The sequence below is a fragment of the Microcaecilia unicolor genome, chromosome 5 (assembly GCF_901765095.1).
Source record: "Microcaecilia unicolor chromosome 5, aMicUni1.1, whole genome shotgun sequence".
Taxonomy (NCBI): Eukaryota; Metazoa; Chordata; class Amphibia; order Gymnophiona; family Siphonopidae; genus Microcaecilia; species Microcaecilia unicolor.
This window is the reverse complement of record NC_044035.1, coordinates 119,694,410-119,714,128: the sequence shown is the minus strand read 5'-3', so window position 1 is coordinate 119,714,128 and position 19,719 is coordinate 119,694,410. Positions and strand designations below refer to the sequence as shown.

The window sequence follows — 19,719 nt, the reverse complement described above, 5'->3', positions numbered from 1 at the left end:
AGGTGGTTATTTTTTCTATTCAGGAAAATATGGATCCAAGGAAAGAAGTCCTAGGGTATTCCAGTATATTGATGATTCAACAAGCTAGAATGGCCGTACTTATCCACAATATATTAAAAGATTTGCAAACTAGAATGTGACAACCTCCTCTGTTGTGTGTTTGCATTACCTCAACTCCCTCACAGTAGTGGTAGAGGTGGCCCTCAGTAAAGTAAAGTGCTCTAGATGCTAATAAATGTATTCCTAGGTAAAGAGGAGAAACCCTTGACACTTCTGGTAGAAAGCTTTTTCTGTCAGTAGTGATAAGTTCTAGAACCACAGCCCATAAGTCTTTAACGGTACAGTTTTTTCATCAATTCATACATATATTCAGGCTGATAGGATAACCTCCCAGGATAGAATCAGCTTCTTGCAAATACCTAGCTAAAACTGAAGAATGCCAGAAAAGTAATTTGCTGAGCAGTTGACTTATTTGTTCCAGCATGTACAAACCTTCTAAGGCAGTTGTGTCTTGTATTGGGAAGAACCTTTTTGGAGAAGATTAAGGATCGCAGCTCAACCCTACAGATACTTTCAGTGATGGGCAGAGATGACTAGCTCAGTCAAGGAGACATTTTTATCCATACAGAAAGCAGTTCTATTTCCAAAGTTAGAGGATTAGCACTACTAGCCTTAGCTGAGATAACAGTATTAAGAGCAGCATCAGAAAGACCAAGAGAGAAGTTGTATGAAGTTGAATGAAACATCTGTCTTTTGTTTAGAGGAAAAATTTAATGGAACTAGGTTAATTTGATATAGAAGAAAATCACTGAAAAACACAAAGTTTAAAAATAGGCCACTTTGGACTGAGATTTCCAGAAAAATAAAGCTACTTTAAAGTTCTTGAAACATGGGTTCAGAACAGAGAGAGAGAGGGATAGAATTCCAATAATGAGGGGCCATAAAGAGTAAAGTATAGTGATGTGTGAATTCGAACTGTGCTGCCTTGGGACTGGGAAGAACAAGGTGGTATTCATTTAAAGAGCGAAGAGATCTAGCCGGAGAGTGGGATATAGTCAGAGATGCCAAATAGGAGATACATGCCTAAATGCAGAGAAGGTAAGAGTGAGGAGTTTATAGTTAATGTGTTGTTTAATAGGTAACCAATGCAGCTTCTGAATTAAAGGAGAAACACGATCAAATCTGTGGGCATGACAATTGAGTTTAATAGCTTAGATTGGGAGCAACCAAGATACACAATATTGCAATAATCAAGTCTGGTGGTAAGGAGAGCCAGAATAAGAGTGTGGAAAGTAGGCTGATCAAAATAGTGGGGGATAGTACTTTACAAAGGTACGAAATCTGAGAAGCAAAGATCAGGTGGGAATGAAGGACTACTCCCAAGGTAATGAAAAGAGGTTGCTGGTTTAATAATAGTACCAAGAAAATCAAGAGGAATGGAAGCACTACCTGTAAACCAGTTTATGCTCCATAAGCCAATTTGAGATGGTAAAGAGGCAGTGTTGCAGAGGACCAAGGACAGGTGAAAAAGGGTTAACAGGAAACAAGAGGAGTATGTCATTAGCATAGACATGAAACGAAATAGCCGTAGATTGGATAGGAGAGGCAAGAGGACTTAGAGTAGTGAGGAAAGAACTTAACCCTGAGGAATGCCACATAATAATGTTCATAGCCTAGCATTAGAAAATATAGTAAAGACTTGATAAGAATGATCAGAGAGAAAAGAAGAAAACCAAGATGGTACAGAACCAGTGATACCCAAATAAGATAAACAGGATAGCAAATGAGGGTGATTAACCAGATCAAATGCTGCAGATAGATCAAGTGAGACAGCAAGAACGATCTGGTGTTTATCTAAATGGGAATAACTTTCATTCAGGACTGTAGTAAGGGACGTCACGCTGAGAAATGGCGGTGTGAGTTAACAGCTCCGCATGCCTCACATACAAATATAGCGGATTGCCGATAGATCTTATTGAGCGATTTATATATCTACTTACCTGAGCCTGCAGCGTTTGCGATAATGGCAGGGAAGGAAGCCGCAGCATCAAGGAAATCCTTGAAAGTGTTTAGTTATCAGCCACAATCTTCCGGTGGCAAGATGGCGTCTGGTCCGGGATCCTCGTGGGCCGCAGGTGAGCGTTCAGAGAATGCTATGAGCGAAATGGAGGTGGCAGAAGACTTTAATCCCAGCGTCTTTCAGGCGCTGCTCGAAGAGATCCGGGCGGATGTAAAGGCGGGTAGGGAGGATTTTATGAAACTGGCTGCGGAGCTCAGAGGTGAAATGCTGGAAATGGGTCGGCGCGTGAAGGACGTCGATGATCGGGTAGAGGAACAGCAGGAGGCCCTGAACTCGCTAGAGAATTCGCTAAAAGAACAACAAGAAGTGAGTAAATCGCTTATGGATAAAATAGAAGACTTGGAGAATCGTGGAAGGCGATCAAATATCAGAATCCGAGGCATTCCCGAACAGGCGGACTACCTAAATTGCGAAAAAGTCGCACAACAAGTTGCAAGCATGTTGCTCTCGGAAGATGGTCCTGAGGTGAGCCCAGAGGACATTAAAATAGATCGTGCTCACAGAACGCTTACAAGAGTGCGGGACAATGTGCCAAGGGATATAATAGCATGTTTCGCGGAATACAAAATTAAGGAAGCTATCTTGAAAAAAGCCCGCCAAAAAGACAGCATTAAATGGGACACGTTCCCTATTGAGCTCTATCAAGATTTGGCCCCGATGACCTTGAAGCGCAGAGCCGAGCTCCGAAATTAGACTAGATACCTCCGGGATCAAGGAACACCATACAGATGGCAACATCCTTTTGCCTTGTCATATAATAAGGAAGGAAAATGGATCCGCATTCAGTCTGTAAAAGAAGCGCGCGTGATCTGGCCGGAAGTGGAGGTCCCGCCGCCGAGATCGGACGACAAGATGGAGGAGGAGAGAAGGCCGAATCACCAGCGATGGACACGGGTGACGAGAGGCAAAGGAAGCCTCACCTGACAGCAATCAACACAGCAGTTGCCCACTGCGGCTAAGACTGTAACTTGATAAGTAGTTCCGGGACGTTACTACAGATAAGCAGTTAGCAGTTTCTTGCTCTATATTTGTGTTAGTATTGTTTTACGGTGAGCGATAGGAGGCATGTGTTAAGTCATCGCTCTCTTGATTTAGTGGTGAGATAATTTTGATCCACTGGATATATGGGACGGGGGGGGGGGGGGGGGGGGGGGGGTGAGACCAGGGTAACACAGGAATCTGGGATATATGGTGCTATATCGGAGGGAGCTTCTTGGAAGCAGCAGATAGGGAAGTGGGACATAAACTTTAAGGTCCAATGACACGTATAGTTTGTATGACCATGAATGTTCGTGGTCTGAACTCCCCCTTAAAACGCCAGCGACTATTTAAAGAGGCCAATAGAGTGGGGGCAGATGTCCTATTGATACAAGAAACGCATTTGCTGGAGAGGCATGAGCATCTAATGGGCAATGCCCGATATCCTCACCAATATATGGCTTCTAATAAGAAACAGAGGAAGACAGCGGGGGTGGGGATATTGATAAAACGGGGGTTGGCATGGGAACTGATCACAGTGAAACGGGACTTTGAAGGGCGAATTTTATTAGTGGTAGCCAAATTGGGGGGCCAGATCTACACTATAGTAAATATCTACGCCCCTAATCAAGCACAGGGAGCGTTTTTTTGAGTCTGTTGGCACTCAGCTCTTAAAATATGTACAAGGGGAAATCCTTATGGGTGGAGATTTTAATGTCACCTTGGACCCTAATATGGATAACACGGGGGAGGCAGTGGGATATGCGCAGCTAGAGAGAGATAGATTAATTCAATTTCTTAACCAGTGGGGGCTAGTGGTTAGGGTGGTGGACTTTGGTCCTGGGGAACTAAGGAACTGAGTTCGATTCCCGGCACAAGCAGCTCCTTGTGACTCTGGGCAAGTCACTTAACCCTCCATTGCCTGCCGCATTGAGCCTGCCATGAGTGGGAAAAAGTGCGGGGTACAATTGTAACAAAAAAAAAAATATGGAGGGTGTTACATAATGATGAAAGAGACTATACATGCTTCTCAGCTCCACACAATACACATTCAAGAATAGATATGTGGATGGGCAGCGCAGGCACATTGATACAGATAATTTCTATAGAGATACAGACCCGTGTGTGGTCTGATCATGCCCTAGCGATATTAGAACTGAGAGGTGACATGATGGTGCGGGGACTGAGGACATGGCAATTTCCAGATAGTTTACTCGATGATCCTAAACAGGCACAGCGTATTGAATTAGAACTTAAGGAATTCCTTCAGTTTAATGACACCCCAGAGATTACTTCAGAAATTTTATGGGAAAGTATGAAGGCCGTGATTCGGGGGAAGGTGATCTCCATACAAGCACACTTAGCTAAAGATCATAGGGAAAAAGAGAGGGAGCTTAGATCGACTATTAACCAGCTGGACACCCTGGTAAAACGGCAGCTGGACACACCCAGTCAACTAGAGGAACTACATAAGGCATAGCTACAGCTGGCGTCCTTAGAAAGTATAGAAATACAGGAGCAGTTGCAAAGGGTACAGCAAGAATATTATGAGTTTAATAATAAAGCGAGCAAACTTCTAGCGTATAAGCTGAAGCAGTTAGCAGGCCGTAATAATATATGTAGTGTCAGGGATAATACAGGGAAATTGCACGAGCAGCCAGACGAAATACAACAGGCTTTCGTGCAATTCTATCAGGACTGTAGTAAGAACCGTTTCCATGCTATAAAGAGGTCTAAACCCAGATTGCCTTGGGTGAAGGGCTAGTGTTTTGTCAGCAGACAGAGATAATTGGGAGAAAACTATCTTTTCCAGAACCTTAGAAATAAAACACAAATTGGAGACAGGGTGATAATGTGCAGGAATAGAAGGGCCTAAGGGTGTTTTTTTGAGAATGGGGTGCACCACAGCGACTTTCCAAGATAATGGCACCTACCCTGAGGCCAGACTAGAATTTATGATAGTAAGGAGCTTCGGCAAGAGGAGTAGTTGAGGGGGTCAGCAACCAAGTAAAGGGAAAAGAATCAAGGGAACAGGTGGTGGCATGCATGCCTGAGACTGTTTTGGTTAATGAGTAAAGGGTCTGCAATTGAAAAGATGACCAAGATGAGAAACCAACAGCAGAAGAAGAGATCTGATCTCCTAAAAGCTACCAAGTACAAATCTCACTATTGCTCCCTTATATTGTATAGTGAACCCTCCAAAACCCACCAAAAACCTGCTTTACCTAATTGTACACCAATACAGTAGCCCTTATGGCTGTAGGTGTCACCTATATCTGGGTACAATAGGTTTTTGGTGGGTTTTTGAGGTTTCGCACTTGCCATGAAAGGTGTAACAGAGTGGATTATTGGCCTGGGCCCCCTTCACAGTACAGTGCACTGCACCAATCAGTAGGCTACTCCAGGGACCTGATTGCTGCTCTATTAGGACTGGCTATAACATCTGAGGCTGGTATGTACTGTCTCTTTCACATGTTTGGAAGGTGGGTGGGGGTCAGGGACCACTGGGGGAGTAAAGGGGGGAGGGTTCATTCCTTTATTCCTTCCATAGTCATCTGGTCATTTAGGGCACATTTTTGTTGCTTAGTCATTATTGAAACAGGTCTAGCTCAAAACGTCTTAGTTAACCCTGGACATTTTGGTTTTGTTCCATTATGTCTGAAAAACGTACAAGTCTTAGGAACATCCAAATCCCACCCATAACATGCCCCCTTGATATTTGAATGCATTGGAGACAAACAGCATAGAAAAACATCTAGAAAATGGATTTTGAAAATACCAATTTCGACGTTTTGGTGAGAAAAACATCCATCTGCCAGTTTTTGCCACTTTTTAAACGTTTGTTTTCTTTCAAAAATGAGCCCCATAGTGTCTCTGAAATGGAATGGTTTCCTTAACATTTTCAACCAGTGGGGATCTCTTTGATCTTCTCAGAAGACAGCAAGAATTTTCACAGCTGATGATTCAAGACCACGGATAGATAGTATGTCTCAACATCCATTTCTTAAGCCTAACAGCATGGAGATTTAGCACATGATATTTGCATTACTTGTTTCACCTCATATCATCAAACCTATCTATGCCTTCATTGAAGGTTCACTTGAATGCTATAGTAGCCTACTACTCATCAGTGCAAGAAACTCTTACTATCCATATGTATATCAGCTAATATCAAAATTAAGGAAAGGGTTATGGTATACAAATCTGCTAATATCTAAGCCTCCGGTCTCATGGGATCTCAGTACTGTTATTGCTGAACTTATGAATCTCTTTTTCCCACCTTTTGAGCTTTTGGAGTCCATAGATCTCAGATTTCTCACTTGCCAGGGCCTTCCTAATAACACTAAATTCAACTTCAGCCAAAGAGTAGAGGAACTTCAAGCACTGTCACTGATCCTCCATATATCCAGTTATTTTAGAGTAGGGTTATTTTTAGAATGCATCCAATGTTTCTACTAACTGTGGTTTTGGCCATTAATCAAATCAGACTTCTTCCCTTCTTTGTCGGGCCTCATACTCATAAAGGAGAGAGAGCCTTTTATATGATCCAAACTCAGTATCAGAGAGGACACTCTTAAAATGGTTATCAGATTGCATATCACACTGTTAAGCAGAGTAGCATCTATTACCATAAAGGCATAGCAAATCAAATTCATGGCCACCTCATTAGTACATCTTCACTTTGCATCTGTTGAAGACTCCTACAAGACAACCACACAATCCTCCATGCATACCCTCAATTCTGTCTTGACAGTAGGCTTTTGGACAAGCAGTACTGCAAAGTCACTTCAGTATGTTGTCAACTCCCTCCTCCAGTGTTTTGTCAGGTTTCCTATGCAAATCAAGACTGCTGCCAAAACTTGGAAACCCTTGGCTCTGGGATTCCACACTTTTATGACTGATTCATCCTACTTGTCTGTGAAGAAAGTAAATTTGCATACATATAATGGGGATTCTCTGGACACAAAGACCCATCCTGTCCAGGAGTTAACTTTAAGCTTTAAATAGACTGAAGGAGCAAGAAGTGGCAGAGGTTGCATGGGAACTCCAACACATGCTTTGAAAGACTTTATGCGTCTGAGAGAGCTGGCCCATCATGGTACTGTCAAATAATGTCATCCACTTGTATTTGTGGTTTTATCCTGTTGTCCATGAAGAATCTCCATTACAGGCAAGCAATTTTGCATTATGTGGCTTGCATAAGTCTTATATACTACATATAAATAGAATCATAGTAAATGATGGTGGATAAAGGGAAATTGCCCAGTTGTTGTTGTCTGCTATGACTCTTTTCCATTTTCCGTAATAAAACCAATACCAGCTTATCTTACTCCATGCTTTCTGCCCTTTTCATCTGTTGCAAGCATATGGAAATTCAGTTACTGGGTTGGCCACCACCACCACTACAACTGATAGGCTGTTCCAGGCCTCTGTACTGAATATTCGATTCAAGTCAGCCCCAAATACATTATTCGCATTTGGGCAAATAATGATTTAAATTCCAATATGAATAATCCAGGGCTCTACTGTGCTAAAACCTACTGAAATAAACACTTGATCTCCGATTTTACACTGCTGTTCTTTTATTATTTTTTATGTTAAATCTCAGTGCCCATTATTTGTATTCGTATTCTGTTGAATAATGTTTTTCATTATTTGTTTTCAGCCAAATAGTTAAATATACTATTCAGTACAGCTCTAGTTCTTGTACACTCCAAAATACAAGACCATTCACAGACCTTACTTTCAAGCTTTGTAATAATTTAGGCGGCTACCAAAATCTAGTGAGGCTGTTAACCAAAACATCTTTGCTTATTGCTGCGATCAAGGTTGAGCAGTGATCCTTGATTAGAGCAACCATCCCCTTAAGTACTTTTTTCTGAAAAATTCTTCCTAATGCAAGGCACAGCACTTAATCTATTGCGAATGTCCTCTTGATTTCTAAAAGCTCTCAACTATGCTACCCTGTACTTTTTGATAAGATGATAATCCTGGCCACTCGACAGGTAACCCTAGCTTTCTTAGTGGCCTGGCATAGATATAAATCCAATACATAATGTTTCTTTATGATGCTGTTTAGCACAGGGTTTCTTGGCAAGAGTAGTAAACAGGTGGTTTTTCAGGTTGATTTTATCAAAAAGTATTTATTTATTTATTGTGAACATTTATATCCCACATATTCCCACCAAGGCGGGCTCTATGTGGCGTACAATACAGGAGAAGGTACATCATAATAACAGTAGTGCAAAGCTGAAGGAAAGGGGGGGGAAAAGGTAGAGAGGGGAGGGAGGGGAAACTGAAGGGGAATGGAAGATGGAGATGCAAGGATTAAGCTGCTGAGGAGAATGAACGATCACATAGGTAGGTCTTCAGAGATTTCTTGAATACGCTGTGATCAGTGGTCGCTTTTAACGCTGACGGGAGAGCATTCCAATAATGGGGGCATTGGTAGGAAAATGGAGAGGCAAAGAGCAGCTTGTATCGTAAGTTCCTGCAGGTAGGGAAGTGGAGATTGAGGTAGGTGCGGGATGACTGCACGGCATTCCTGGGTGGGAGGTCGACCAGATTATACATGTAGGCAGGAGCGTCCCCATATATGATCTTGTGTGTAAGGGCACAGACTTTGAACTCAGTCCGCTCCTTGATCGGGAGCCAGTGGAGCTTCTTACGAAGGGGTGTTGCTGCCTCAAATTGAGATTTGCCAAATAGCAGCCTCGCTGCTGTGTTCTGCGCTGTCTTTAAGGGCATTAGTTTAAGAGTAGAGCTAATTGCAAGTTCATGTTTTCTTTTCAGACTATGAATTGGGAACACATTCTAAGTTTGGAGCCTTACTAGACAGTTCAATATATCTCAACCAAAGAGCACACATTTTGTAGAAAAAAAAACAAAACAACCTTGTCCCTGCCTCCCATGACCTTTTTAGCTGCCCTGTACAAGATGCCCTTCCGTTTTAGTAAGAAACAAGTGAGCACGCTATCTGTGAATACCATCAGGAATATTACTAAACAGCGTTAATGATTGAACATGGGTTTTAATACACATTTAGCAATACAGAGAGGGTCCAAAATACAACAAAAAAGCACCAAGAGCCCTCAGAAACGGGACACTGTTCTTTATTGTGGACCCACATTGGAAAATTGACTTTACCAATAATAAACTGTGTCCCGTTTCTGAGGGCTCTTGGTGCTTTTTGTTGTATTTTAATGCACATTAACGTTCACAATAAACCATTAATGTGGAATTTTATAGAAAAGAGGAAGGAACTGTGAAAAGGCAGCAAAAAATGCAAATGGCCTCTTCTGGTATTAACACACAAGACAGTAATGCACATTAATACTACCATATGTTTTTATCATAAAACTTTTAGACACCTCCAGAAGTAGTGGTAACTGGTTCCACAGTGCAAGTAGCACGTTCCCGTTGAGTATTAAACCATAGGACATAAGAATAGCCATACTGGGTCAGACCTAGTGGTCCATGTAGTCCACTATCTTGTATCCAACAGTGGCCAATCCAGGTCACAAGTACTTGGCAGAATTCCAAATATTAGTAACATTCCATGCTACCGATCCCAGGGCCAGCAGTGGCTTCCCCCTCGCTGTTAACAGGGAAACAACTTGATTTTGTAAATAGAACCCATTGTAGTTCAATGTATCTGTAAGTCCTCTAAAAGAGAAAATGTAGCCACCTGCATACATGTCTTTCACTGCTCCTACCTGAGCACCATGACCACTGAATACCATTTCTTGGCTGGAGGCTTGCTACGAAGTCTGAGGGCCCGATCCACAAAGGTTACTATGCTGGCAACGTTTGCTTTAGACTGGTTGTAGCTAGTCTAAAGCAAACATTATTTAGCAAGTAATGCACAAAAGGGTTTTGCAACCCTTTTACCTATCTCCGTATCAGCATCTGTTGCCTCAGCCGGCCTGAGGAACAGAAACCTTGGCCAAAAATCATATCCAGATCCTGTGCTTGACAGTATGTAGTTCTGCCACTGAGCCAGCTTCACAAATCTATTCTTAACATATCCCTTAATGGTTTTTTCTCTTTATCACTAGATTCTGTGAGTTTAGTTTATCAGAGAGTACAGAAAGTCAACTGTACCTCCCCAAGACCTGTTCTTATTCTGGGACCATTACTTGATGCTGTGAAGGATATGCTAATCAAGGAATCTTCAGGAAAGTTTTGCAGGTGTCCTCTCGGTATGTGTGCCTAATCTTCCATTTTTTCCACTTCAGTTTGAATAGTGTAGCTAAGAAATTTAGTGTTATTGAAGGTGTCTGTAACAAGCAATATGGTGGAGAATGGTCACAAAATGTTATACCAGTGGTACTATACACCAGCACGATTGAAATGTATGTGTGGACCTGGAAGTGGCTCTTTGCTGGTGATTATGTAGCAAAAGAGGCACCTTCCTGACCTGTCCCAAGGTCCAGTGCTTCTGGGACTCCGTATTTGGATTTGTTGAAGATATAACTGGAAACCATGTGGCAAATACAAAAGGTTCTTGCTTACTTAATATTGGGCTGGCCATATTGCAAAAGCTAGTGGCTAACATAGTCACAGCAAGCAGAATGATGTTAGCCACAGCCTGGAAAAAGTCAGAAACAACAAATAGAAAAATAGATTTTATGTACCTAATGTTCAGATTAACAGCCCTGCTGACAAATAAACTTTTGAACTTTACTAAAACATGGAACCTATGTAGGAAGTGGAAATAATAGGCATGGAGCCAGACCTTCATTGGCTCTTGTCCTTATCTCTTTTTTCTTTTTAGTATGTGGTTTGCTGATTAGCTCCGATAGCTTTGAGAAGGAGATGGGGAGGGTGATGGGGTGGGAGCTTGGGTTACGGGATATTTTGTTTATTTCTGAAGCCATGTACTGAAGCATCATGGTATATGTTGTGCATGTTTGGTTTTTTTCTTGCTTAATATATTTAAGAAAAAAAGGAAGTTTTGTGTTAGAGGTCCTCAGTATTTAATGCTACATTCAGATAAGAGAGTAACTTTGGTCAGGCGCTGTAAGCTGACCTAAATCAGATAATTGCAGTGTGGAAAGTCTTAACCTTTTGTAAAATGGATCTTCAATACGACCAAAAAATATTAGCTAATATTATGTCATGCACAACAAACCGTACAGGTCTTTATCTGCTATCCTAGAGTATGTTACTGTGGCACCAGTAAGAATACCATGAACTAGCAAATACCAAATGATTTTAGTTTCTGAATTTACTAACATAGAAGCATTTGGACATACGTCTTTTTTTAAATTATAACATGCAATGTAAGTGTTGCCTGTATGACATATCTTGTTAGGTAAGGATTTATTTATTTGGATATTTATCCTACCCAAACGTAAGTCTCAGGGCAGGTCACAGTACTCACAATAATTAAACATAACATAAAACCCATCCAATAAACTAGAAAACCCAACATTGGAGAAAACACCCCTTGAAAATCACTGACCAACAGAAACAAGGTCACTCCATTTATCCCCTCTCCCCATCATCACCACCAAATACCTCCTGAATGTGACAGCTGACACAGTTCCCAAAGTACCTTTAACTTTGCAAATAAACATATGAATGACTTGTCAGCTAGGGAGAGTAACATAATTATAAGGGAGAGAATAAAGTAGGGAGGTAGAATTGAAACAATCCAGAGAAAGAGAGTCATTTGTCATCTTTTCACACTTTTCTGAGCAGTGAGCTCAAGTCATGTTATAATTCAGTCCACAACAGAAGTTAAAATAAAAAATATATGAAAATTCATCAGAATAAAGTGCTGTAAGGTTGCAAGCATTCTTCAGGTAGGGAAAAATATGTACAAGTCTCTAATACTATTCTACAACCAGGGCCTAGGAGAGCACAGCTCCAAGGTAGGCCATATTGTAGGTGTTGATCCCAAAACCCATCATAAAGAGCCATGTTCTTATAAGTTTTCTATAAACTCTCAGGTTACATGTTAGTCTGATGTTAAAGGGCAGAGCGTTGTACAGAATTGATCCTGAGAATTTGCATGTTCTTGAGGATTGTGAGAGGGTGACAAGAAATGGTAGCCTGGAGAAAAGAATGACCTGCCTTCTAGGTCCAGTAATAGATTTCTTAGTACTCTCCAGAATTCAGGTGATAGAACCGATAAAAGATTATCTGTGTGTCACCAGACAGTTCCTCCTATCATCGCTTCCTTTACTTTCTGGATAAAAGAGAAAACACAGATATGCAAATCCTGACTCCTTTTTAAGGTCAAAGTAGAGAAGTGTTTGTACTGAGAAATGGTATAAAATTAATCTAAATTTAAGTAAGGTTCTCTGGAGGTTTTGGTTTGCACTTGAGAAACAAAAATTACTTTTCTAATTCACCATTTTATTCTATAATACAGAAGTGATGAAAGCTTCCCAACAAGCCATAGAACGTGGCGTAAAAGACTGTCTATTTATAGACTATAAACGCAGGAGTGGACATTTTGATGTGACAACTGTGGCTTCAATAAAGGAAATAACAGACAAGGTATCTTACTTCTTTGTTAGTTGCTTTAAAGTACTGAAGCAATTCTAGGCTGTTGCCTTGAAACACCAAAGAAAACGAAATTGATCCGCTCCGTATCTGACTGGCGCTGTGTGCTTACAGGTCAGGAGCTTGCAGGTGCCAGGAATTATCTATCAGCTTTGTGTAGATAATATACATATATTCACCTGGGACTATATCCACTGTCTGTGAGCATCCTAGACGATAAGCTTTCAGCAGCCTTCTGGTGTTTTTGAGTTCTGCTTTTTAAACTAAAGTGGTAAATGTATAAGCAAGGGTTCCAAACAGACAATATATTCTCCATTGAAAGAAATTGGTGATCTGATCAGTATCACCTATGGCTATAATGCTATACCTCTAATTCTCTTTTATTATTATTATTATTATTATTATTTATTATTATTTTTTTTTTAATTGCAAAACTAAAGAGTGTCCTTAATATGTTAATAATAACTTATTTAAACAAATTTATTCAGGATATCTTTTCTCTCACAAATCAGACTGGATTCATAGCTTCAACATTATCATAACCGTATTAAGCTTAGTAATATTAAGCTTAGTAATCATATCCCCCACCTTAGAAACTACCTTAAGTGGACTATACAGGTCAGATTTGTGAAGTGCTTGAGATATTGTTGGGGCATGCCCTACCAAGAAGCAACTGTTTTTCGCACATGGCCCTGCTTTTTTATACCCCCTTTTCAGCCCGTACCGACATTTGTGGCTGATCCCCTGCATCCCCATAGGGGGTCCCTAGATAATACACACTTTGACCACTCTTGGATATGGAAGCCAGTGACTCAAAATTGCCCTTGGCCTTCGTTGTCGTCTCATTGGTAGTATCAGTCATCCAGTTTGGAGGGATGGCCTGCTCTAGGCAGGGTCTTGTTGGTGTCATGCACCTTCTACTTCTTTATATTCATCTTGAGTATTTGAGCTGTTCAGAAACTTTGCAATTCTTTTATACCCATCCCCTGATCTAAACCTTTTCACAACCTTGTTTCAGAGTTAATAAGTATATAAGTATTGCCATACTGGGAAAGACCAAAGGTCCATCAAGCCCAGCATCCTGTTTCCAACAGTGGCCAATCCAGGTCACAAATACCTGGCAAGATCCCAAAAAAGTACAAAACATTTTATACTGCTTCTCTCAGAAATAGTGGATTTTCCCAAGTCCATTTAATAATGGTCTATGGACTTTTTCTTTAGGAAGCCGTCCAAACCTTTTTAAAACTCCGCTAAGCTAACCGCCTTTACCACATTCTCTGGCAACGAATTCCAGAGTTTAATTACACGTTGAGTGAAGAAAGTGTTTCTCTGATTCATTTTAAATTTACTACATTGTAGCTTCATCGCATGCCTCCTAGTCCTAGTATTTTTGGAAAGCGTAAACAGATGCTTCACATCTACCCGTTCCACTCCACTCATTATTTTATAGACCTCTATCATATCTCCCCTCAGCCGCCTTTTCTCCAACTGAAGAGCCCTAGCCGCTGTAGCCTTTCCTCATAGGGAAGTCGTCCCATCCCCTTTATCATTTTCATCGCCCTTCTCTGCACCTTTTCTAATTCCACTATATCTTTTTTTGAGATACGGCAACCAGAATTGAACACAATATTCAAGGTGGCGGTTGCACCATGGTGCGATACAAAAGCATTATAACATCCTCGTTTTTGTTTTCCATTCCTTTCCTAATAATACCTAACATTCTATTTGCTTTCTTAGCCGCAGCAGCACACTGAGCAGAAGGTTTCAATGTATCATCAGCGACGACACCTAGATCCCTTTCTTGGTCCGTGACTCCTAACGTGGAACCTTGCATGACATAGCTATAATTTGGGTTCCTCTTTCCCACATGCATCACTTTGCACTTGCTCACATTAAACATTATCTGCCATTTAGACGCCCAGTCTCGTAAGGTCCTCTTGTAATTTTTCACAATCCTCCTGTGATTTAACAACGTTGAATAACTTTGTGTCATCAGCAAATTTAATTACCTCACTAGTTACTCCCATCTCTAGGTCATTTATAAATATGTTAAAAAGCAGCGGTCCCAGCACAGACCTCTGGGGAACCCCACTAACTACCCTTCTCCATTGAGAATACTGACCATTTAACCCTACTCTTTTAACCAGTTTTTAATCCACAATAGAACACTACCTCCTATCCCATGACTCTCCAATTTACTCTGGCGTCTTTCATGAGGTACTTTGTCAAACGCCTTCTGAAAATCCAGATACACAATATCCATCAGCTCACCTTTATCCACATGTTTGTTCACCCCTTCAAAGAAATGTAGTAGATTGGTGAGGCAAGATTTCCCTTCACTAAATCCATGTTGACTTTGAGGCTCATTTTCAAAGCACTTAGCCTCCCAAAGTTCCATAGAAACCTATGGAACTTAGCCTCCCAAAGTGCTTTGAAAATATGCCTCTTTGTCTCATTAATCCATGCTTTTGAATATGCTCTGTAATTTTGTTCTTTATAATAGTCTCTACCATTTTGCCCTGCACCGATGTCAGACTCACTGGTCTATAATTTGGCAGATCTCTTCTGGAACCTTTTTTTAAAAATCAGCGTTACATTGGCCACCCTCCAACCTTCTGGTACCACGCTCGATTTTAAGGATAAATTACATATTACTAACAATAGCTCCGCAAGCTCATTTTTCAGTTCTATCAGTACTCTGGGATGAATACCATCCGGTCCAGGAGATTTGCTACTCTTCAGTTTGTGGAACTGCCCCATTACATCCTCCAGGTTTACAGAGAATTCATTAAGTTTCTCTGACTCGTTAGCTTCGAATACCATTTCTGGCACTGGTATCCCACCCAAATCTTCCTCGGTGAAGACAGAAGCAAAGAATTAATCTCTCCACTATGGCTTTGTCTTCCCTGATCGCCCCTTTACTCCTCGGTCATCTAGCGGTCCAGCCGTTTCCTGCTTTTAATATACCTCCAACGCAATCTTTTTTTCGAAGTCCCTCTTAGCCTTCCTTATCAGCGCTTTCCATTTGGCTTGACATTCCTTATGCTGTTTCTTATTATTTTCAGTCAGTTCCTTCTTCCATTTTCTGAAGGATTTTCTTTTAGCTCTAATAGCTTCCTTCACCTCACTTTTTAACCACACCGGCTGTCGTTTGGTCTTCCGTCCTCCTTTTTTAATATGTGGAATATATTTGGCCTGGGCTTCCAGGATGATGTTTTTGAACAGCATCCACACCTGATGTATATTTTTGACCCTCTCAGCCGCTCCTCTGTTTTTTTTCACCATTCTTCTCATTTTATCATAGTCTCCTTTTTTAAAGTTAAATGCTAACGTATTTATTTCATAGGTTTACTTACTTCAAAGCTAATATCAAATCCGATCATATTATGATCACTGTTATCAAGTGGCCCCAGCACCATTACCTCCTGCACCAGATCATGCGCTCCACTAAGGACTGGAGTTCTTTTCCCCGTGGTTAGGTTTGCTTTAAAATGTGCTACCCAGTAGTGGGAACCAACAGGAGCTACTAGATTCATCCTGTGTGAATCAGAACAGTTTTATCATAACCTGAGCCAATTCCCTTGGTTGGTGAACTTAAAATATTTAGGATTGCTATAGAAGTAGAAATGGGATGGACACGGATCCATCCAAACTATCCAATATTTTTTTCTCCTTCATCTTATAAGTTTCTAGACTATATTTTTCGCTTGGCTTTGTAGAATGCTTTTATTCCATTTATCCATACCGTTTATTTAATGCATTTTACTTGCAGGCTATTAGGCAACACAAGGTGAACATTTTGGAAGAGGTGTAGACTTTATATAGCCACTCTAAATTGAAAAGGCTACCCATATCTGTAAAACAGCTGAATTGTATAAAAATATATACACAAAAAAATTTGAGGTGAATGGTAAAGAAATTCCAAAGCCCCAGGCCCTTTGATTTCCATGGTCATTTTGTCATCTTTGTTCACTCAGCATGTTTCATCTATGAATGTCATTTTTTAATTTTAGTTAATGAATTTTGATTTCTGTTGTAGCTGAGTGTGATCATATGCTGCATGTTTGCTTGGAGCAATGTTTGCATTGATTGATTTGCAAGCTATTTTGCATCTTCTGTTAGTCGATTGCATTTATCATTCCTCCCTGCCTTCCTTCAGTTTCCTTCAAAAGGATATGGAGTGTTTATTGTTTCCAAACTGTTTTTCCTTTTAGGATTGTCACTGTCTCCTTGACATTGCGCCTCATGCCATTGAACGACTTCACAGTATTCACATCTACCCCATTGTCATTTTCATTCGCTACAAAAACTCTAAACAAATCAAGTAAGTGAATGTGATATCTATACATTGAACCTGGGTTCCTACAACTACAATTAAGTAGTCTGTTTCTCTCTGCCTTCTGCGGAATATTTAGGGATTTCTGATGTAAGTTATAAAACAAAAGGTATCAATGTTACACATGCAAGACCACCCTTAAATCTCAGTATTCCTAAGGACCTGTACCTTCTAGAAGTGTTAGAGTTGATCCTATAAATGTTCACATGAGAAAAATTAACAATATTGCATTGTCAATGAACTTAATAACATTCCCAAAGTGTTCTTGAATATGTTCAGCTCATGAACAGGGTTTCTTTTGTGTATACTTCAGAATAGACCATGTAAAAAAATGATTGGCATGCTGTTTAAAGAGCTACAAAAGAGAATCTACGTGCATGGAGAACTCAAGAGGTCCCATGGAGAAGCTCAAAATGAGAGGAAAGTGGGAATGAGAACCAGAATATCCAAAGACAGGACCACAGTAGTAATTCAGTAAAGGAAGGTTTATTGGAACACGAAATGACATGACACAACGTTGTGTTTCGGCCGAAAGGCCTACATCAGGAGTCTGTATATTTGATAACAAATGAACGTCCAGAAGTAGCAACAATAAATTGTAATGGTCTTTAAAAAGACCATTGATTTAAAATTTTTGCAGAATTGCGAGTAAGGCCGAAACACAACGTTGTGTCGTGTTCCAGTAAACCTTCCTTTACTGAATTACTACTGTGATCCTGTCTTTGGATATCCTGGTTCTCATTCCCCACTTTCCTCTCATTTTCAGTTTAAAGAGCTACCACCACTTAAAGATTAACAAATAATGTCATGACTTGTACAGTGCATTTAAATGTGTGCAGCAGGGCTGTGGAGTCAGTACACCAAACCTTCAACTGTATCTCTGTCTCCACTATTTTTCTACTGACCAACTCCTACTGATACTAGGCTTTAATTTTAAATGATAAATTTACCATATATTTTAATGTAAGTTTTTATTTTTTTTTTTAAATTTTGGAGTTGGAGTCAGCATATTTTTACCGACTCAGACTCTAACTAAAATTGGTTCCAGTTCCACGACTGTGACTCCACAGCCCTGCTGTGCAGAGCAGATTGAGGGTAATTTATAAACTTTTTCATGGTTAATCCCTGGTGCACCCACGGAATAGGGCTTTTATGAAATTACCTCGGGGTGTAGGTATGGAGAATATTCATGCCTACTTTTACTTAACCTGAATGTAGGCATGTTCAGGGAAGACGTTTGGATGGAGCACATATAACATGTAGACGCCTGTGTTGTCTTTTATAAAATAGGCAAACAAAGAAGGGAACAGAGAGGGGAAGGGAGGACACAAGAGGGTATCCAATCAAAAGTCCATTAGTAAGGCAAATAGATGGACAGACGGCGCACAACAAAAAGTAATAGAAGGCTTTGGGTTAGGACAGTGGAAAGAAGTCTTACTACTACTACTTATCATTTCTATAACGCTACTAGACGTAAGCAGCGCTGTACACTTGAACATGAAGAGACAGTCCCTGCTCAACAGAGCTTACAATCTAATTAGGACAGACAAACAGGACAAACAAGAGATAAGGGAATATTAAAGTGAGGATGATAAAATAAGGGTTCTGAACAAGTGAACAAGAGTTAGGAGTTAAAAGCAGCATCAAAGAGGTGTGCGTTTAGCTTAGATGTGAAGACGGCCAGAGATGGAGCTTGACGTACTGGCTCAGGAAGTCTATTCCAGGCATAAGGTGCAGCAAGATAAAATGAACGGAGTCTGGAGTAGCAATGGAGGAGAAGGGTGCAGATAAGAGAGATTTACTAATGTGCTAAGCCACCTCTTAGTTTGATGCCAAGAGATGGGAAGAATGGTTATAATTATTTAAAATCTAATAAACAGTTATTCATTGTGTCTGTATTCTCTTTACCAGCTTAATAATGAAACTCGCTGTGGGGCTTGCAGTTAAATACCAGTGGGACTAAGCTCTTTTTCAAAGGAAATCATCTCATGAAGTTTGCCGTTTTATATGAGGGCCAGTTGTACACAGTGCAGGCAGAGAGTGCTTTGCACATGTCAAGAAGGACGGGCAAAAATGATTGAATAACTTGAAAATGTGATAATCACGGGTGCCAGCCCCCTCCTCTAATATAATCCCATCTACTTTTCCCTTAATTAAAAGCATTCATGCTGTTGCGCAGTATATGCACTTCTACTTGTACTGAGAGGGAGCGTAATAATCAAACTGCATTTGCACACATAAAAAACATTGATTATTTAGCAAAAGGGTTAACATGGAAATACATATCAGCAAATTGTAGCTGATACCTTTCTATTGGACTGATTGGTTAACCAAACCTAACTCCCTGTATGATCAACAGTCTCCTTATTCTTACCATGACACAGGATTGGCTATGATATTAAGTAGAGTTTCCAATCAGCTCCAGGTTTTCAGGTCAGGTGCATCTATTTCTGATTTTATCTAATAAGCTTTATGGGCTTGTTTTGCTTTTGATAGGGAAATCACTAGGGACACCAGAACTACAAGTCCTTGCAGGTAGTAGTGTGAAACCAGGATTGGTTAATCTATCCTGAAAATGTAGAGCCAGTTGGCAACCCAACCTCTTCCATTCTTTCCATCCTAGTGAAAGTGGAAAGAGTTACATAGAAGGGGTCAACAAATGACTGTCTGTCTCTCGGAACAAAATAACTATAAAAATAAACGGAATAGGGTGAAACTTGGTATGTAACACAGTAAGTGACAACAGACAAAGACCTGAATGGTCCATCCAGTCTATTCAGCTGTCACACTCATTACCAATTCATGATTA

At 40.4% G+C, this 19,719-nt stretch overlaps 1 protein-coding gene across 1 annotated transcript in view; it reads left to right on the top strand.

Moving 5' to 3' along the window:
• The window catches only part of DLG5 (discs large MAGUK scaffold protein 5), a 298,386-nt gene that overhangs the window by 263,175 nt on the left and 15,492 nt on the right, over positions 1-19,719 (top strand). The window contains 3 exon segments of the mRNA XM_030203236.1: positions 10,117-10,260; positions 12,441-12,568; positions 16,789-16,898. Coding sequence (XP_030059096.1) covers positions 10,117-10,260; positions 12,441-12,568; positions 16,789-16,898 — 382 coding nt within the window.